This window comes from Anguilla anguilla, chromosome 1 (assembly GCF_013347855.1).
Source record: "Anguilla anguilla isolate fAngAng1 chromosome 1, fAngAng1.pri, whole genome shotgun sequence".
Classification (NCBI taxonomy): domain Eukaryota; kingdom Metazoa; phylum Chordata; class Actinopteri; order Anguilliformes; family Anguillidae; genus Anguilla; species Anguilla anguilla.
In genome coordinates this window covers 58,739,552-58,761,255 of record NC_049201.1, presented here as the reverse complement: position 1 = coordinate 58,761,255, position 21,704 = coordinate 58,739,552, and the positions used below count along the sequence as shown (strand labels likewise).

At 40.2% G+C, this 21,704-nt stretch overlaps 1 protein-coding gene across 4 annotated transcripts; it reads right to left on the bottom strand.

Annotated features, from left to right (window-relative positions):
• Positions 1-1,100: 1,100 nt before the first annotated feature.
• Positions 1,101-18,969, bottom strand: topaz1 (testis and ovary specific PAZ domain containing 1). 4 transcript variants are annotated; one of them, XM_035414148.1, is made up of 20 exons: positions 16,634-18,969; positions 13,722-15,813; positions 13,531-13,607; positions 13,213-13,298; positions 12,085-12,146; positions 11,914-11,984; positions 11,591-11,667; positions 11,347-11,463; positions 11,056-11,116; positions 10,170-10,321; positions 9,954-10,046; positions 9,575-9,690; positions 9,390-9,459; positions 8,190-8,361; positions 7,941-8,041; positions 6,637-6,802; positions 6,172-6,336; positions 3,713-3,910; positions 2,171-2,354; positions 1,101-2,086 (listed from the first exon to the last, which is right to left on the bottom strand). In XM_035414148.1, the coding sequence occupies exons 1-20, from the start codon at positions 17,898-17,900 to the stop codon at positions 1,828-1,830; spliced, it is 5,586 nt and encodes a 1,861-aa protein (XP_035270039.1). In that variant the 5' UTR covers positions 17,901-18,969; the 3' UTR covers positions 1,101-1,827. The 4 variants fall into 4 exon arrangements, with proteins under 4 accessions (XP_035270039.1, XP_035270046.1, XP_035270066.1 ...); XM_035414155.1 differs by having other exon boundaries at positions 13,213-13,256; XM_035414175.1 differs by having other exon boundaries at positions 17,247-18,969.
• Positions 18,970-21,704: the final 2,735 nt, after the last annotated feature.

Genomic DNA, 21,704 nt, shown 5'->3' with positions numbered 1-21,704 from the left:
AGGCCTTACTAATCACATATTGCAAAAAATACATAGCATAAAATTGTGATTCATTACATTTGTGAAAAAATTACTTACTTTACAAGGCACAACATAATCCAATTCAAAAGAGAATACTACTTCCTCTGCATAATGTGGTAGTTCACACAGAATATCCAATGGTTAGAACTGGTCTCCTTCACTGGTCATACATTTGTATGACCACCTTGAAAAATGGCTTCCTTTCATGCATCTACCCTGGACTCCCCTTGGGGAGCTTGTATTTATTTTTTGTGATCAGCGATGATGCAAAGCAGACTCATTCCAGCGACGCAGAAACACTCTAATGGGTTGAGGACGGCATTAACACTTTAAGGTAAGCATCACTAAGAACAAAAGCATGAATTTCAAACCTATTCTTGTTGAGTGTAGAATGGTTGAAATATGCTTTGGTCTAGTAATGTCACAGCAGGTAACTGTGACACTTGTACAACAAAAGCAGGACCTGAGACAATGCTTCTATATGCAGGGTGGCCAGATTTCCAGAAGGACCACATATTTAAAAAAAAAAACCATGATGGTTCTTTCACACACACAACGTACAGCACATGTAGCCCTCCTCCATGAAGTTCATTTCTCAGATCCATTCTTACCTACCTCCTCTCTCTTGCTTCTCTTACCCATCCCTCAATTCCTCTGACCCAACTGCTCCATCTCACAACACCTCTTACCTGCACGTTCCAACTCTCAGCTCCTCTGTCTAAAAGCTCAAAGATGGCACCATTCATTTACTACAGCTCATGGATTATATGTAACTTTTCCACAATTGGATTTGTACAGAACTTGAAAAATACAATTTCACTCATTTCTAGTTGCAGATACAGTGTTGTTTTGCTTTTCCATAAACAAACATTTCTGGTGTTTGTGTCAAATGCAGGCAATTGTCAAGTTAATTGATCAAGGCCATTTTGTAACACTTAAGATACATGTTTACATTTGAGAGGAAGTAGTTTTGTTTTGCACAAAATATACCAGGACAGTAGTATTTTCATTTATAGACCAATTTCCTGATTACTGCCACTGCATCACTTTGACTTTCCAGAGAGATGGCAAGGAATGAATATCGGACAAAAAAAGTTTTTTTATTGATGACACTCAAACTCATGCAGAAACTCAAACTGAAAATGCCTTTTTGAGGCAGATTTGTTTTACTGGTAAAGGAGATATATTACCAGCTGTAATACCAGAATCTGCACTGAAATTTGATTTTATGACTATTATATTTGAGAAATATAGAACACATTAAGAATTCCCTCCTTAAGTACAGTAATTAGAATACTACGATTTACATGGTAAATCCATTGTTAAATGCATCAATTTTTAAGGCCAAACGTAATTTCCAAGTGCAATCATATACTCTACTTACAAAATACAAGTATTAACATGTCGTCTTCTACTTAACATTAAGTAAAAAAAAATATATAGTAAATCAAGATTAAATAAAAATACTTCTCCAACTATAACTATAAACCCACTTCAAGTCAAGCCAAGACAATGGAGGCCAGATTTCTGCAGCATAGGTGATTCAGTGAATAAACCCTGTAAAAGGAAAGTCACCCAACAGGTGGAAACATTCACCTGAGAGATGGAGGGAAACACGATGCAAAATTACGAAAAGTTCAACTGGAGCCAGAACCCCCACCCAAGTTCAGAGGAAGCAGGAGTCTGAAGTTAATTGAACCAAACTGAAAAAATAAATCAAACAAATGTTCCAAAGTTTTCCTGAGAAGAACATGTGTATTATATATGGTACACGAAGGAATTATATACAGTAGTGTGGCCTCCTATCTAAGTGGATAAAGCCTGGGGGCTGATCTTGCTCTCTGGTTTTGAGTCTGAGGGCAGCCAGAGCTTGGAGGCCCAGTCCAAGTTCCGGGAGAGCCACTTGCAGGCGGAAATGGAGTCCAGGGTGAACACCTGCTCCTGGTTCAGGTTGACTGTGGCATATTTGATCACCAGTTTGGGGTTTGCAGTTTGGGCTGCAGACAAGAGGCGGCTAATGGCCGCATGGCGGTCAGTCTCACTGACCAGTTCAGTGCCCCCTTTCCTGAAAGAAAGAAAAAACAATCAATAAATTACAGATGATAAAATGACAAGGTTCGAAATAACAGAAGTGCAGAACAATGCTCACCATTTTAACACAATCTGTAGAGCATGTGGGAAGAAACCAGGATTCTGAATGTCAGTGGCATTGGACACCATGAACATCTCGAGGGCAAGCGTCATCTCTACTTCACTCAGAGAGTGTGGGATGGGTAGGATTCGGCAGTACTTGTTCATCTGGGTCTGTGGGTAACATCCCATGGATAGTGCACCTGGGACCAGAGGACAAGAGCAAGCAAGAGCACTGAAAGAATGTATTTACTTTTTATGATAGCAATACATTCTTTACCATTCATTGGCACAGCTACTTCATATGAGTTTTTAATGTGATTGAGCACAACAAAATACCTGTACTTGGATTAATATACAGATAATTCAAGTAAGTTCAAATACCCAGTAAACAGAGTTGAACTTGTTCTTTTGTGATTCCAATGTTGAGAACAGGAACAACCAGTGTGTAGGGCATAGGGGTCCCCAAAACAAGGCAGGTTTTCCATGTAAATTAATATATAGGCAATAATGCTGGTGTGTACTCATATTTTTGCTCTTAAAACATGAAAGAAAGAGGTCATGATACAAGTGACAGCTTCATTCATTATTCACAGAAGAACTATAACTGACAAGCTTGACTGAGTGCAGCTCTGACTGGGAAGACTACACACCTACTCAATTGCTTTCGGTGCAGGAAGTGTTTACTGGTGGTACAACAAACTGCATCCCTTTGAAAGTGAAAATATCTTGGCCACCATAGCATCACCAACCCATCACGTTACATGTCTAAAACGTGGTATTCTGTACTGCAGTAACCATACTGTTATTTAAGCAACAAACATGACATTTCCCACAAACAAAATCCAGAAAACCCACTCAGTTCCTTCCAACTGAACACTTTTTTTTTTTTTTTTTAAGCTTAGCAGATACTTAAATGTTTCTTATTTTTCTTATGGTGTATCTTCTTACAAATGTTGAATAGAGAGGGTCAAGGGACCTGTGAACTTAATATCTTAAAGTAGGCTATACAGGTATCCTGATCATTACTATGAGCCCCCCAAACTGTTTCTCTTAAACCATTTGCAGCTGTCACTCATCACATTAGTCCATTAGTGTCTCTGGAGTTTTCTTTTTTCTTTTTTGGAAGATGGTCATTTATCTCCGCTCTAAAAAGCAGACACTTGGCAAAGACCGGAGGGAATCAATGGGTGCTCAGTGAAGAAATGGTCAGCGCTCGCAGGGCATGACGCGGATCACGAGTCAAGGTTTTAACGGTCCAGGAAACTGAAAACTGTGAATTCTTTGCTGATGTGTTGTTTTAATACTTCGTCGAACTCACAAACTTGATAACCTGGTTCAAAAACTTAAAGAAGAATATAACCACAATTTGAATCGTCTGGACCATTAAGGCATGAAATGATTTCAACATACATGTAGCGAGCTTTGCAGAGTCATGGCAACTGCTGACCAAAGAAAAAGAGCTATGTCAGGCCTAAAATTAAGCAGCATGCATCAGGCTTGAAAAAAAAGGTGAAAGAGGGATTTCACAGGTGAAGGGTGCCGCAAGTAGGCTACTTACTTCTGTACAGAATGCGTGCCTTTTGCCAAGCATTCTGCTTTCCAAGCTTGTGTATGAGTAATTGCAGAACGCACATATCCACTTCAATCTTCTTTGTAAACATCAGTTCTGCTATGTTTGAAGCAACAGTCAAATTCGGTTTCTCTAAGCAGGCCTTGAGATGTAGGTGGAAGACGAGGTTGTACTGGGCGGGATCAACTGCATCATATGGAAAGGACAGGTATTTGTTACCATCAACCATAATTAGTGCCTCAGACTGACAGGACATAGCCTGCAGTCACATGACCTCAAATAGCAGTACATTGTAGACCAATAGTTAGTGGGCTTGCTGCTATCTTTCATATTTTTTTTATTATCTGCACTTTCCACCCAATTCTTCTAGCTCTAACTAGTCCTACAGTTTTTGCAATTCATTCAAACTGTTTACACCAAAATGACCGGCTAGTTCCAGACATTGTTGCTTGTATTCAGATTTTTTAAATTTTTTAAATATTCCACTTTTTCTGAGCAATTTTTTCCATAGGAAAGCATTGTTGAATGTTCAGATCCTAGAGTTTGGCACTTGGTTTTTCAGCATTTTTTTGCACTTTTCTAACTCGTCACAGCTCCTTCAATTTTGACTCTTTCTAGACTTCTTTGACATCAAAACGCTCAGCTATTTGTCCACTCTCTCACTAAAAAACCTTCATCGACTCCTCCTTGCACTCGTACTCAAATATCTAAGCTTTTACCATATCATTTTGCTGCTATTGCACTTTTTCTGAGCTAATACTTTTATTACCAGACAAGTATTCTGGTAATAATTTTCAGGAAAGCAAGCCCACACAATTCCTTCAGGAATTGTAACCTTTCTAGTTCATGTTTAGTACTTAAGCGCATATCCTTTGCATGCAATGACTGCTTGACGGCTGTGACCCCATGTGAACTGTTTGATTACAACATTATGGAGGGCACTGAATGTTACATGGGGAATCTCCGCAAGTGCATTTTCTTTATCAAGAGAAATCATCCTTCCCAGTCTCCTGTATGTGCCCATTGGATTATTTTACAACATTGCTTGCTAATTAAATGCTCAAATCCAAGGCTAGACTGCTGTCAGGCTTAATATACTTGGCCACCTTTTATTGCATTACATGTACTCTATTGTATTGACAAGACAAAGTTAATTTTGTTGCCAACATTTTACTGCACAGCAACAGGTGTTAGCGTTAGATAAAACCTGCACTGCAACATCAGGTAGTACAGCATAGCTTCCCTGATTGGGCAAAGTTTGCCAGCCATGCCCAAGTAGTTAGCTTTATATGTCATACTTCAGAAATGAGAGATACCCAGTTCATATCTAAACTTGAAAGAGCTGGACTTCACTCACTGAATGGCATTGTTGTAATATAGTTACAAAAAGGCATATGAAATAAATCCAGACATGGTGAATTTTGCCTCATAGTCATAGTTTAATTTGAAATACAACCAATTTAGCACACCTGTCCCAATACTTTTGCATTCAACTGTGTGCATATGTATTTGTGTGTGTGTGTGTGGCTGCTCAGTTGGATTTGGGCCACCAGTGTGTCGCTGCATCGTTAGTTCATGCACAAGAAAAGTAACAAAAGGTCTACTTGATTCTAGGTGTGGCATTTGCATTTAGTAACTGTTGCTGTTCTCCCTCAACATGCCAATGATCTGTCAATCCCAGTAACACAGGCCATCAATGACGCTGAAAAATCAGAATACATCAGAGACATAGCCAAATATTGGGCGTGTCAAAATCAACTAGAGATTATAGAAGCAGGAATGCACAGGTGAGCTCAGCAATAGCAAACAACCTGGCAGCACACAGAAGACCACTGCACTGGATGACCAAATAACACTTTCACAGTTGTGCAGAAAAACTATTTTTCTAATGTCAAACAGATCAAGAACACTCTCCAGGATGAAGGCACAGATGTTTCAGAGACTGCCATAAAGACAAGACTACACCAGCATAACCTCAGAGGGTTCATCGCAAGATGCAAACCACTGGTAAACCTCCAGAAAAGAATGGCCAGATTAGAGTTAGCTAAGAAAGTACATAGGACTATTCTGGAACACAATCTTATGGACAGATGAGTATTAATCTGTACCCAAGTGATGGGAAGTAGAAAGTGTGGGGAATAATCTGAAACTAACAGCTCATTTTATGTGCTGTTAGTTACTGTTGCAACTGTTAATCCTCAGTTTAAGTGCTTAAGAATTGGTTGTTCAATCATGGCTGTGAATTATAGAACCACAGACACTGCTTTTACCCAAGTGGAAAATCGAACAACATATGAATATAATGTGATGAATCAGAGTCACTTCAAATCAAACGTCTGAAGAAAAAACCCCATCAGAGCTACTATTTCATGATCGGGCCTTACTGGAGGTCCTTCACAGAGGACTTCCCAATCCCCTCAGCAGTCAGATAGAAACTCTTCCCTCACCTTTAACATCCTGCACATCTGGCAAATTGGTCAGGATCTCTAGTGTCTCCTCAAACATGCTCTTCTGGGTGGCGCACTCCGCCAGGCGACACAGCACGCTGTGGCGGTGCACCACGTCCGCCTCTTCACACTGCCACAAGGGGGAGCTGAGGATCCACTCGTTATCTGAAAGACAAAGTGCCACGCTGCTTTCTCAATGCCATACAGTCACAGGAGTCCTGACCGACTGCAGCACTGACAGCATGGGGCTCTCTCAAAAGCTCAGAACCGGGTGACCCAATCACATCTTTATTAATCAGGTTCTGCCCAAATCACCTCTAAACCAGCCCTGTACAAGAGTTACCATCCAACTCGAAGAGCGTGCTCCCCACTGAGGTACACTTAACCTTCAAAAGGGAATTAAGGATCATTTAATAGGCAGAGGCTTGGCCCTGGAACAGTGGCAGGAATATGTGTGCGTTTTACCTTTAAGCACACTGAGCGCGCTCTCCATGCTCCCACAGCCCAGAAGCACCTCGGCGGCTATGCTTATGACCCGGCACCGTGACACGCTGCCGTCTCCTGCAAACAGGCCCTTGAGCGTCGAGTAATTCACCTTCAAAGCATTGAGGGCGTCCAGCAGCTTCGTCCCCTGCGAGATACCTCATTAACACGGTGCCTTTACTATTCGCCAACTCCAACGCTCCCCGCCTTTCTATTTCCATCTCTACTCCTTCCTTCAACACTGAGCTGAACACTCAATCAAAAGTTACTGGTTACAGTGATGTCATCAAAAGTTACTGGTTACAGTGATGTCATCAAAAGTTACTGGTTACAGTGATGTCATCATTAGGTCTGCCTTGGGGTTGTGTGGTAAACAACATGAAGTGTCACAAAAGGTGAGTAAGCCGTCATCAAGGGCTAAGCCTTCCTAAAGCGCACTGTAAAGGTAATGCAGGTTGTGCTTTTTATCTTTTGTAAAGCAATTAGGAGCCAATTGATTCACCTCACTCTAATCTGATCAGTTAAAAAACTGACCTCTCTATGTAATCATTTGCAATCTACCAATGTGAATGAGACTTATTCATTATGCATAGCTATTTCTGACAATGTGGCTAAAGAGGGTAAATAATCTCTCAAAACAGGAAAAGTGTAATTAAGACAAATTAACAACGTGTTAAAGCTATGGGATTGCAACTGCGGTTGGAACAAAAACCAGCATCCTCAGGACCGAGTTTGAAAACCACTGAGCAAGAAATCTTGATGAGCAGCTAATTAGTAGAATCGGGTGTGCTAAATTAGGGTTGAAATGTAAACCTACAGGATGGTAGATCTCCAGCAACAGCCCTGTTCTAAAGAGTTTTTGCTTAGTCACATGATCAGCTTTCGTTTCCAATTATGACAATGTAAATTTTGCCTTTTCAAACTAAACATTAATCAGCAAACAAGGAGAGACTCCAGTTTGGACAAAGCAAAAGAATAAACCATTTCACTGAAGCTAACATTTCTACAATCACCACAGACACAATCTGTATCTAGTCTTTGTTACCTCTGTGCAACACAGTTCAACTGCTTTCCACTAACAGTTATACTTTTTTGTGAGGTTTGTGTTATATGTTCCCAGCTAGATCAGATTAGAAATGTGAGATGTTGGTCTCAGATAATTCCTCGTTCCTTTCATTTTTGATTGTTCTGTATTCTACTTTTCAATATTGTACTCTCCTCCAATGAATGTTTTGTCATAGATGTATTACATGTATTATTCAATGTCATTTTACAGTCTTCGTTACCTTTGTCCACTGCTGTGTTTGGTAATATCTCAACAGCAAAGAAACACCGATGCGTCCAAGTAAGCTTTTGACCAAACCACCAACAGAAGCTCCTTGACAAACTAGAAAACCAAGAAGAAAAGTACAAAAAACAATTATTTCAACAAGCCACGCTCTAACAATGAACAGCGGTGTGAATTTTAGTAGAGGTGTGCAGAAATCATAACAGAGTTGAATTTCTTTAATTTTCTATAGATTATTTGAACTCACCTGCTTCTACAAACTGACAGAAGGGAAGTGGGGAGGTGGGAGGCGTGTCTATGAGGAGCACCATGGCGATCCTCCCACAGAGATGGTTGAGTTCGTCCAGGCTGGGGTTGGACGTGCACACAGAGCAGAACACGCCCCCCAGCTTGGTCCAGTCCTGCTGCTCTTTACAGCACTGGAGAGACAGATCACAGAGTGAGAAGCAACAGACAGGACGTAACAATACGCATGGAAAAATCTCCAGTGACCGTAAACGCCATGAACCCTGTCAAACTGCCATGTCCATCAGCGCACAGCGTATGTTAGAAATCAGTACATGCCTGCAAAAATGAATCCGTACTTCAGTCTGTATTTCCAGTTGAGAGCTTCCGTCACTTGTTTGGCTGGCTAACTTCTGTAGTGTTCATTTACAGCTGGACAGCTCAAATGAGGATATTTTTGTTGATTAAAGTGTACTGAGAACACCAATCGAAATTGCGGTAATACATGTAATTATTTATAATGCAAATGTGGTGGTTCAAAGTAGCTCACCATGCCAACTGTTAAGCAATATTGTTTTAAGTGGATATGCTTCACTGATAATTCATAACTTTATTTCCTGATGTAATACTGATATTCATTTTAGATCTGAATGTTAATGTATGTTTAGGAAAAGTTGCATACATGGCAGGTTAATCGATTTTCTTCATGTGACACGGGTCGAACGAACTGCTGTGGCGTTTCCAGTGTTAACTACTGGTAGCCTACTGCAGCTACCTTACAAATGCCACATTTCTAAATGAATCCTACCTACGCCTATAGCTCATCGACTGAAAAACAAACTATTAGTAGGTCCATCATGTATACAATAACCCATTCAAAACATTTACCATAATCCATTTAAAAATATGACGCTTTCATTTATTTGGTAAAGAAAAAATGACTGAATCCACACATACTTTTTTCTTTGGGGTACAATGTATGTGTTTTTGCATGTATGTATGTGTATGCATGTCTCTCTCTAAATGTAATTATCTTATGGTTCATACATTTATATTTATTATCATTATCAGTTACTCATAACAGTACAAAAAATAAATTCTATAAAATATTTTCAACGTACAAAAGAGCACTCCACATTATAGAGGGCACTGTATTTATATGCGTGTACATGTGTGTGCATACGAACACAAAAATGTAGTTGGGAAAAAGCTTGACTCTTACCTCCACCTCAGCAAGTGCCATAGCCAGATCTCCAACCTCTGGCGTCCAGGCTACAGACGACTCCCGAACTCTGAGAAAACACACAAATGTTTCTTTGTCATACCTGAATTACTCCACAATACTGTGTCACTTGCGCCCTTCAGCGGTTTTATAAACTTCAGATGTTCGCAGAAGAACGGGAGCACCTATATTTAATGTTCAGGAAGACTTCCATCTGGCTGCTGGGTGTTTTCAGGAGCTCCAGACGACCTTGCATGTACTCAAAGTTCTCAGTGGTGAACACCTGACCCGCTTCCACGCACTGTGGAGCACAACAGCCACCAAAATGGCACAAAAAGTGAGACAACTGTACCAGTGTGAATGTATTCATGCATAGGCAAGCAGAGAAAATCACTGTTGTAGCATAACACCATAACTATGTACTGAATGTTAGTTTAATCAGTTTCATTAATCTTTTTTATTGAATTATTTAACTGTCTTCTAGTCACAAAAAAAGGAATTGTTCACACGGTGAAAAAAATATAGAATGAAAGGAGAAAGACATGTCAAGTGAGCATAACTCACCTTGGCTGTCACATCTATAAGGTCTGGGACTGCTATTCGAAGACCCCACACACTCACACGCTCGAACATCGCCGAGATGAACTCTACTGGTGGCTGCAGAGGAAGTGTCACAGTGTGAGTTATGTGACTCAAATGAACACAACAACATGTGAAACATGGCAAGCCAGAAGTTTAAGTGTGGTTTGTTTTGGGAAGAAAGCATGCAGATCATCTTACCAGTATCTTGTATGGAGTCATTACTCTAAGCACAGAAAGCTGGTCTTTCACAATGCCCTGATTGAACAGAGCTGACAGGAGTGATTTCAGCGTGCGCATTTCAAAATGGACTCCAGGAGCACACTTCCGATAGTATCCAGTAAACACTGCAGCTGGAAGCAAAAGGAGGAAAATCCTGTGGCTGAATTTAATAAATACCACACCAATAAAAAACAAGGGTGTTACTCAGATGCTTCTACCTGCATCACTGTTTTTTCTGGCACTAACCAGCAACTATTCACAGTAAAGAATACCATGCAGAAACATTACATCTCACCACACACAGTCCTCTCCCAGTCCAGACACACTGTTGTGTTTCATATCTTTACAAAAAATCTAAGAGTAGATATCATGTGGATATCACATTTGGAAAAAACTCCAACACTTTAGGAGGAAGAAAATGGCTAAATTATGTAGTGAAAATCTAAAAGCATGAGGATTTACTGCACAAAAAAGAAGCTTCAAAACCTTGATAATGGGAAATGGGGATGAGTAATATGAATGAGGCCAAAGTCAAACACTGTCTATTAAAAGGTGTCAAAAAGCCCACCACAATTAGGGGTTTCATCTATTGGGTTTGCCTCCGTCCTCTGCAACATAAAATAACCACTAAATATTGGTTTTGTCGTTTTTAACAGTTAGTTATTTCTTAAGGTTTCACTGAATTGGTTTTATTAAAACAGAAATCAGTTTTAATCATGAGAAAGACATTTTCTGGGGAACATGGAAGGTCCAAGTTATACACAGAGCAGACACTAGCCCCTGATGTTTTCTCAGAATCCTGGGTTGCCCACTCGTCAGTGATAAGCACAAAGACTCTGCGGGTTAGCTACTGTGTGCTCTTTACCTGCCCGGAGTAAATGAGAGGATTTCCCACTGAGGAGCTTTTGCACAGCAGCCATGCAGAACTGAAAACACAAGACAAAAGCATCATGGGAAGTATCAAGAAAGATAAGGAAGCCTAAGCTTTTCATAATGACTAGAACGCAAGGACATAAAAATTAAGTAGCACATGAATGTGATACATTCAGTGATTTATTTATTTGTGATTATTTTCCTTTTAACCAATTGTGTAGTAAGGCCCATGAGTCTTGGGAAGAGAAGGTTGTTATATGACAATCTACAACTCTAGCCCTACCTTCTCATCGCCCTCTACAGGTAGGTGCAGGAACCAACACACATTCCTGTAACAGGTGTACTGTTCACTGAAGTAAAATTTACAGTACATCTCACTACCCTCACTCAGGTCACTGAGCTGTAAAGAAAACAAAAAGAAAAAAAGCCATGTGAGCACAAGAAACCAGCAGGCCACAGAAAACTGCAATGTGGCACTATTTGTTGGGTCATTGATTGGACTCCAGCTAACGATAGAATGAACTCACTGATCCAGCTGTCCAAGCAGCACTCTGAGCACTCAGATCCTTAATCACGTTAGTCTGGACAGGGTCACCATCCAAACCTAAGACAGACCACACAGAGTAATGCAAAGGTTTATTTTACTTGAAACATAGGCTACTTAGTAGTCCCTTTAATTCTCGCCAGATAATCAGATGCATAAATTATGGAAGCAAATAAAATGAAGTCCAGGATGTATTAACAGACTGCTAGACATCTCTGGAACTATTCCACATTCATACAAGGGACCTTGGCAGGATCAAATCATGAACTTTTTTGTGACAAAAGGCGTGGGAGTGTTCTCTCTCACCAGCATCCCATACATCATCACTGGTGCATGCACTGGCCTTTCCTGAGTTCAACCTGGCACCTCCCTGGAAACTACAACAGAAATGGCCGATATCCTTACCCGTGACTGCACATGAAGAACTACAGGTGAAATAAAACACAGCAATGACAGGCCTTTTTGCATGTTATTTACCTGGTCTTAAAATCAGGCCAGAGCCATTCACAGACACTGCTCTGTGGACTGTCAGTGGTGCCCTGTTATGTGGAAATAAATAAGGCAACATTTCCGTTAAGTGAGCTTCGTGTAAAACTGGATTTTTTTTTTTTTTACTGCATTATCAAAAGCCTATACAGAGTAAAAAAACATACACTATATGACCAAAAGTGTCTGGACACCCTTTGGTCTGGGGCTGTTATTCATAGTTTGGGCTAGGCCCCTTAGTTCCAGTGACGGAAACTCTTAATGCAACAGCAAACAATCACATTCTAGACGATTCCGTGCTTCCCCAACAGTTTGGGGAAGGCCCTTTCTTGTTTCAGAATGACAATGCTCCCAGGCACACAGTGAGGTCCATGGAAATGGATCAATTGGAAAGCCAACAGCGAGCCAGGCCTAATCGTCCAATCAGTGCCCAACCTCACTAATGCTCTTCTGACTAAATGAAAGCAAATCCCTGCAGCAATGCTCCAACATCAATTACAAAGCCTTCCCAGAAGAGTGGACATTACATTAAATTTTTCTGGCAGACACGTTTATCCAAAGCAATGTACAAAAGTGGAGTGGAGGTTGTTATAGCAGCAAAGAGTGGACCGACTCCATATTAATGCACAATTTTGGATGAAATGTTGGATGTCAGGTGTCCACATACTTTTGGCCATGTACTGCATGTACAAATTTTGTCATACTGATAAACATCAGGCCACTCTTGCACTGGGGGTGTGACTTCACTAAGATTTGGTGATTTAGCTGGACACACCACATGGCAGCTTCTACTGTATATAGGCCTACTCATTTTTTTAACACACAGAATTCATTAGGCCTATCAACAGAGCCAAGATGTGGCTCTAACATGATCAACAAGGAAGCACTCATTTCAAATATCACAGGCTTCTAGTGAACACAAACAGGTATGTTAATTCATACAAAGTACTTTGAACAAACATAAACCTCTATGTTTGAACACCCGGAAAAAAGCAACCACATTTTACTTCATGTCACACGTTAAACAAAAGCTTTAACCTTAAATAGTTAACGTTACAATGTAATTCATGAGGGCTGACGATTCATTTGAAAGATGTGAGAATATTTGAGAAAACACACCTTCTGTACAGGAAGACTGCTTTCTGTGTGAAATCCTCCCCCTGCTAGGCCATTTAACATAGGCAGATCACCATTAGAATATCCATCTGAAGAATCATAGCAATAAAATCTGAAAGCAATACTTATGATAGCTTGTATTGTAAAAGATGAGAAAAGTTAGCATATGATTTGCATAACACCACACCAAATCTGGCAGTTCCTACGAGGATCCAAATTCTTAAATATCGTTACATACATATAGGCCTATAGCATTAATAATGGGGCACACAGGTATCAGTGCAGAAGTACGTCTGAGGTGTCAGTGCAGGCATATCCTACCTATTTCAATAGGCAAGATGCTTCTACAAACTCTTTTCCTGGAATCTTGCTGCCCAAGGTCATCGCTTCCAGTTGCACTTCATACAGTAAGGATGGATAAGGCAGGAAACATCAATCTATCACAGAACCTCTGAATAGGATTCAACAGAAAACTGAAAAAACAGTAAATTAAAAAAAAAAAAGCAGTATACCTTAGTTGAGCATCCTCCCAAGTGATCTTGTGGTTGTTCTTCACAACATATGTCTTCGCTGGATGGATGACCTTAGACGCCAGAGGGGTTTCACTTTTCACGACTGGCACCACTTCAGGAACATTTCCAAACAGCTCCGGGTCATCCTGAATTACATCCAGGACAATGGCATCCTGCTCATAGGCCTTCAGCAAGTCAATTGTCCCCCCAGATGGCCCCTCCTCAACAGGGGCGGAACATCGGTAGGATTGTCCCGTGTCCCGGATCTCGCACATGATCTCGCCACAGGGCGCAAGCACCTCATTCATCAGGTCATCATCAGAGGACATGCTGCTGGCGTCATCCCCAGAGGATCCCTGCGCAAGGGCTGTGCTAACCTCCAGACGAGCCCTCAAATTTTGCGCCTGGCTCACACAACGGGGATGTTCTCCCTGAGCTAGACCAGAAGGCATGATGTACCTTTTCCAGGTGGAACTGAAGTGAGGAGACTTCGTGGTGCCATTGAGGGGGGCGCAAGGGGCTGGAAAGTTAAGGCCATTAGGACTTTTAGCCTGATTCACAGACTTGCTGGACGGCTTTGGGGGAGCCTTGGTCTGCAGCAACTTCTGCCTACGTAAATGATCAGATTCACATACCTGTGGCTCCAAGTTCGCCTCCCTACAAGTACCTTGTTCCTGTACAAACTTGGACGAATAATCTGTGGCAGAACTGCATAATTTTGGATCTTGCTGGAGCTCCACAACCTCAGCAGACTGCCCACTGTGCTGTAACACTAACGTGATTTGGGCTGACACACCAGACCCATTAACAAGGCTTAAGGATTCTGAGACACAGTGTTTTTCAGAGATGCTTCCATTTGTTTCAGATGCCCTCAAGTGTTCTGAGCCATCTCGAAAGTCACTGGCTTCACCCTGTAATGGTGAAGAGTCCGCCGCTTCGCAAGAATGGGATGCATTTTGGCTACCAGGAGTGTCAGTGACAGAAGAGTTATAGAGAGGTGAAGCACTAAGAGTCACTAAAGATGCTGTGTTTGCGGATGATGGCACCGATACAGATAGACTAGTTACACTCACATCCCAACCATTTGTAGAGGACAATCGTTCCCTAAAAGGCCAGGAGATGTAGACCCGGGCGCAGGATGGGCGAGCCCATACCTGTGAAGGGGTTGTCCTCTGACAGGAGGAAAAGTTGGGCCTTTCATTCTCATCTTCTGTTTCCCCATCCACAGAGTCATCTGTACAAGACTCTCCAGGGTGCCCGCTTTCCTCTGCCCCCACCATGACTATACGGCTTACTACAGGAGATATGTTACCCTGGACTGCATCTTTATGCTTACAATTTTCTGATTTATGTCCTGGGCCAGTAGAACAGTGTAGCATGGTGTTGGACAAGGGTCTCTTCTCATGAGAGGTTGATGCAGTTGTTGAACATCCCATTTGAATAGCAGTATCAGGTTCCCTGAAAATCTCTGAATCGTGAGGTGTACTGCCGATTATTTCAGTTGATAATCTCATTCTCTTTCCCGGCTGTGTCTCAATAGCATGACTCTGATTGTCAACAATCTCTGCTAAACCCACTACTGGAAAAGCTCCATTTACCACTTTGGGTGCGTTCTTAGCACTCTGACCAATCATGTGAGCAGTGTACTGATTACTGATTTCCTGTGATTGTCTTGCCTCTCCACTGGTGCATGGTCCATCTTGGTTATCTAAATGGATCAGATCCCCATGATCTCTCTTAAAACATCTAATGGGCTTTTGTTTCAGTTCCTCGTTTATGACATACGTTGAATCTAATTGATCAGCAAGAACTTTTGACACTTTCAAAATGTCACATAGGTTCACAAATGGATTATATCCCACACCAGGCTCCCATTTTTTTAATCCCTGCTCAATGGGATTTTTAGCTGGGGTTTTGCTTGGCTTGTGAGATTGTAGTTTGGCCGCACTGTAAATCCGTGGGGGAAGATACTTGAAATCACAACATGTTGTACAGCATGGGCTTTTAATTAACCTTTTGTTATTATTCTCACCAGAATGGTCACACAAGATCTGATGTGAATTTGGGCGAAATGCAGAATTCCCTTCAGTATCTGAAAAAAACAAAAAAACAAATATACTCAATTGAGTCATATATTACTTCAGCCAGACATGTCCTGCATAAGAATTGTGCATCAACAGGCCTGCATGTTTGTGTTGGCTGCTGAAGATGACATTTTTACAAGTATATCAAGTATTAAATATACAATTTTGAGATGATACACCTCAGTGCAGCTAGTTAACTAAATAATGTGAACTGAAGAGAAATTGTAATTCACCGAGCATGAAAAAATTGTGAACATTTCTACAGAAAAACATGACAAAACTAACTAGCTAATGCCAAAGACTTTAGTCAGAATTTGAAAATATGAACAATGAGCAGCTATCTCAGGTCCATTCTATTCAAGTTAGTTAGCAGTAGCAAACACCAACGTGGGTAGCTCCAATTCCTACTATAAGCTAAGGCCTCATTTTTCATAGCTAGCTAAATTACAAGCTGCCTAACTGGCAAGGACAACTACCTAGTTTGCAAGCTACCTTCTTAACAAGACTAATACACACTTGTGTTATTTTTACTGAAAGTGGTATCTGAAAAGCATCTTTATTGATTGTAAACTTATTTTAAATAATTATTGTAGGACATTACAATTCATTAGATAGCGATGAGGATGGAAATAAAAGCATCTGGCCGCCGTGCAACACTAGATAGTTTGAGAATAGCATAGAACATAACGTTTGCTAGCTAACAGTTTACATACAGTGTAAATCATTGACCTTGGGGCACGACACAATGATAAATCATTCCAATGGCTGAGTGAAAAATAAAATATGCTTTAATGTTAGCTAGCTCACTTATGTTCAAAAACGTCTTACTTGGTTTCTTGGCAGGCACTTTGTAAATCCAGTTTTCAGTAACACGACCACTTTTCCTTCTCCTCAGCGTCATGTAATGCGTAGACTTAGCATCCGTCTTAGCTGTCCCTACCACATGTCGTGACGATCGGACCTGCGCGATCTTACCACTGTGACAACCTTTCTTCGTCCGTTGCCTGACGCACAAACAAAGTATGTCCTGTGCCTTTCCCTTTTTAACAGAAGAAGCGGTTTGACGTCGCTTATTGACAGCCCGAGATTTTGATGAGCCATCCGCCACTAAACAGGACGGACGTTGTGTCGTCGTGTTCATATACGCAGTACCATTGTTATGGACTTTCCTGTGTCTTTTTCTTTGAAATGTTAGTCTCTTTGATTGCCTATTTTTTGCTTTCACGCCCGTGCCCCTAATCGATTGTGTATGTTCGGCTCTTACTAGAGATGCTTTGCCTACACGTCGCTTTTCCTTTCTGTTGCCTCGAGTATTCCCATATCCAACATAAACGTTGCCAGTCTTAAATTTTGCTCTGGTCTGGATCGAATGTTCTTTTTTGGATACCCCTATTTTATCTGAGTCTTTCCCAAAAATGCACAAAGCAAGTCTACAACAAACCTGTTTTCTGTGTCTCTTCACTCTCTCGCTCTTCATTTTTTCCAACTGACAAGCTTTGAAAGACGTTTTCCCCGATGAAGATTTACTTCTTGTGTTAGGCCCCCCAGCGCGTTCATGTATGTCCCCGAAACCAGAGGTGCTCTTGCCTGGATCTGCCCCTCTCCTTCTCAGCTCACATGGTAAATTAGGATCTAATGGCTGTTCTGTACCTTTGCTGAGTCCCTCGGCTTGATTTGACGTCTCTTTATCCTCTTCGGGTGCTTGCTGTAATTCTACTTTGGTGGATTTTGGGGGCGATGCATTCACTTTGTTTAATTCTGAAAACGTAGGACATATTTGCCTCTCACCGTCAACTTGAATATTTATACTGGACAGTTCAAACCCATTAGTTTTTTCTTCGGTTGACTGCTTCTTATAGTCATTTGGAATATTTATACTGGACAGTTCCAGAACATTTGTATTTTCTCCGATTGACTCCGGGATTGTATTCTCTACGCTTGTGTTTAAAGTAAGATTGTCTGGAGTTCTTTGGGTTGCAGTTTTAGCCAGATTTGTACCCCCAAACGACCGTCTCTTCTTAGGCAATGCGGTGCTGTCTTTCCGAATGGTGGTTCGGTTTAATTTGACTCTACCAGAAGAGGACGACTGAATCATTTTCACGATTAAAACGTTTAAAACCTACTGACTGGCGAAGAAAAATAAGGTTAACTTGAGTAACTGCCTGGCTAATAAGCTAACCACAACGGATCTATCTTTGCTATTAAAAGTAACCACAGTTTCGAGCAAGCTTAAGTTATTCGTTGTTTCAATATTTTCCAATGCCAATCATTAGTATGCTAACGTTACCCATCTTTCGCCTGCAACAGTGGAATTAGAATGAAAAAAAAAAGAAAAACACAGAAAAGAGTGTCGACTTTTAGATCGGCATTTGCTGTAACTACGTTCTTATAGTTATGCAAAGTTACTTGGTTAACTAGCGATATGAAATAACTTCTTTACGTTAGTTCAACAAAAGCAAGAAATACTGGAGCTCGATAAATATATTAGGTACGCCTAGTTTAAAGTGCTTTAAATGTTGCCCTACTATGGCTAATCGCTAGCTGTACCCTACTGGGGAAAAAAAAAAAACTTTGTGAATGGTTTTCGCCCAATTGGCTTATACTCGTAAACGTCCACGTCTGGCTTGTTACCGAATGTAAACACTACTAAAATTTTCAGACCTCCATCTACTCCAGCCCCACGTTAATTTGCCATTTCCCTTGACTCATCAAGTGGAAGATGACATCATTATTAGTAGTCTCTAGGTTTGGTCAGGTAAGGTCAGACCATCAGACACTCATCAAGCCAAACGGCCATATTGGGCTAATCTGTAAAGTGCAACTGCTTGCTCAGTAGTGCAGTCAAGCTAGTAGAGTTATCACGACTATGTCTGATTGATGGACTTCATCCAAATATTAATTCGTTTTTTGTAAAAATGGCTTCATCATTAACGTTGGTATGTTAAGTTTTATTTGAATGGGTGGTTTTGTCCTAAGAGGACGGTTTGCTAGTAGGCTACAGCAGCCACTAGATGGCAGCAAATGAACTAACCAATAAAATAAGTGAGACCTATGAACGACATGATAATACTTTTTTTTGACCAGCGTTCCAGGGGTAGAAAATACGAGGCCATCGTGCAATTCATTCTTTAATAAATACACTTAATTAGTCCTGCATATTGAATATGGAACTCAGCTTGTTATTCTGACATTAGTTTGATTCATAGTTGGAGCCTATGGGTGGAGCCATAGACTGTATAAAGTACATGCCACTGTACCCTTGAACAAAGTAGGCTACTTACGTTACGTTGCCGCTTCAGTAAATATCCAAATGCGTTGTAAAGAATGTGAGCTGTGTAAGAAATTCTGGTTAAGAGTGTCCATTAATATATTTATTATTTTAAAATAAAAATGTAAAAGATGATTGTTTAAAGCCAATACAATAATCTCTTTTACAAAATATACAGAAAACACGATTTTAAAGATCTTGTTTTGTGATCGCTGTTGTACTGCCACCTCAATTGTTTCACTCCAAAACCGAATGCTAGGCAGGTACGACGCCTCGTCCACAGGTACGTTTTCACACCATCCCCTGCATGTTTCTTCTGTTTCTCTCCGTTTATAATTCCAATTGGATCGTGTTTGTTTTTTTGTTGTAGAAGTTGAATCAGCTTTAGACCAACAATACTGGACAGGGGGCAGTAACGTTCTTTCATATGAAGTGTGTTAGACATGCCACCACTTTATTCACCCCATTATTCACACATTTTGTAATTTGGCTGCTTTTATGTTCACAGACAGCATGGTGTTATTGTTCTGATGTGCATTTGTGTAGGTATTAGGATCTGACAGTGTTCAGATCAATTTTGTAATGCTGGTTTATTTTGTTTTTTGTTTGTTTGTTTGTTTGTTTTTTAATTTATTTATTTTAGGTGCATATCTTCCTTTAATTTGTGAAACATTTTTTAAAAAATGGGAAGTACTTTGTGTGCAAGCTTGCTTCTGTAAGCAAAATATAAATTCAGTAAAAATAAAGATATGGATTTCATTTAAGCAGACATGGTGGATGCAGGTTTTTTTTTTTTTTTTGTCCAGCAAGGTGGTACTTATTACATACAGAAGTGACAGATATGTTTAAACGTTGCATTACAGGTATAAACATGTCACTAGTACTGTTCTCTATGAAGTTCCTTTCTGGAATCTGTAAAAAAAATTTTTTTTAAATGGTCCTTTCAAGTGACCTTTCATTCACCTTCACCATCTCCAGTAATTTGCTGAAATAATTCTTAACATATTTATGAAAAGAGATGGCAGCTATTATTGGAGCTATTGTTATCCCATGTTTGTAAAAGTAAAAGTACATCTTTTTTAAATGCTCTTTTTATTCCTATAAAAACCTGGAAGTCACATTGGTTGGCCAGAAGGGGGTGAGAAGGGAAGAAGCCATCTTTTAAGGCAAGGTACTAACTGACCATGGTCATTAAAGCTGTCATGATACCTCTTGCAAAGAATTTGGGGTCCCAGCTGTCCTGGAAAAAATCCAAACCCGATCATCTAATCACCTTCAGTTTAACTGGCATAGTAATTCTCTGCCTGTTTACCTTAGTTTTACCACAAAATGGCTTCTGCCCATCACCCATATGAGGGCTGCATATTGATGGTGGTGAATAGTCCCCTGCTTTACTGTGATGTGCTTCACATCAAACTTCAGATCATCATGAATGAGTTGATTTAAGAGTTTATTCAGTAATTATTTCAGGCATAACAGACATTCAGTCATCACTTGTACAACCAATTTCTGCATCTCAGTCAAAAATATGTTTATGAAAAAATTAGTTAAATATATCATATATCAACATATACATATTAAAAGTATTACATGTGACAAGCATAAATTGAATTAAATGAATGATGTGTAATGTGAAATGTAGCAGTGAATAATATCTCCATTTCAAACTATTGTATATTAACAAAGGACAAAATAATTAAAAAATTTCAAGCTAATACATCTGAGTGAGTGTACAGGCTCAAGGTTGTGATGAAACACCCTGTTCATTAAACATAAACCTGATTTTGTACGGCTATAACCAAGATGAAAACAGTGCTGACCTTATCTTTGTCCTAAATATTTTTCTAAAGGCATTTTAGCTGTGTTTTGTATTTGAAATAGGAAATAGGAGTGTTTAGATAATAATAAAATTCAGTTTTATGCATAACATGTATCATGAAGCTATGAAGAATCTTTTTACGAGCATATTATCTGGTTATTTCTGGGTATACGTTTTTATGTTTCAGTGTAGCAGCCTTCTTGAAATACTAACAATTTTAATATGGTCATTAGCTCGTAGGAATTCCATAGCCATCAGATGCTGTTACAGATACAGGAGTAGTCAGCTATCTTAAAGTTAGTCCTGACATCAGGGAACAGCAGACATAATGCTAGAGAACTGAGAACACCTAGTCAGACCCTGACTCATACTACTCAAAAGACTGGTTAATTTTGTTCCTGAAAGGCTATAAATTTGGATCCCTGGTGGGACATGGCTGTTGAACACATGTAGCCTGACCTGATCCAGTACATATCCAAATGTTTAAGATGTTTGAAATAAGTTATGATAAATATTAATATTACTAAGTAATATTAACAAAAAGGGATTGATTGATGTTGCTCACAAAGCCATGCCATTAGGTTTATTGTTGAGATTTGGGGGTTTTGTGGAGCGGGAGTAGCGTGGGAGGGGTGTTTGTGTGTGGATGAAGTTTTGAGGTGGGGTTTTGTGAAGTGGGAGTAATGTGGGTACAGTTTCTTTATGCATGGATGAAGTTTGGGGGGAGGGGGGCGGTGTAGTCTTGGTATGGATACAGTTGCATGGGATGAGGTGAGACCCTGGTGTTGTGAAGTAGCCGTGCCCAACACTAT

Excerpts from the sequence above, each read along its gene's own strand:
- topaz1 (XM_035414148.1), bottom strand. The coding sequence starts at position 17,900 with ATGATTCAGTCGTCCTCTTCTGGTAGAGTCAAATTAAACCGAACCACC. Across the intron at positions 8,362-9,389 it reads TGGCACTTGCTGAGGTGGAG|TGCTGTAAAGAGCAGCAGGA; the intron begins GTAAGAGTCAAG and ends CTGTCTCTCCAG. Across the intron at positions 8,042-8,189 it reads CTGTCAGTTTGTAGAAGCAG|TTTGTCAAGGAGCTTCTGTT; the intron begins GTGAGTTCAAAT and ends TTGGTTTTCTAG.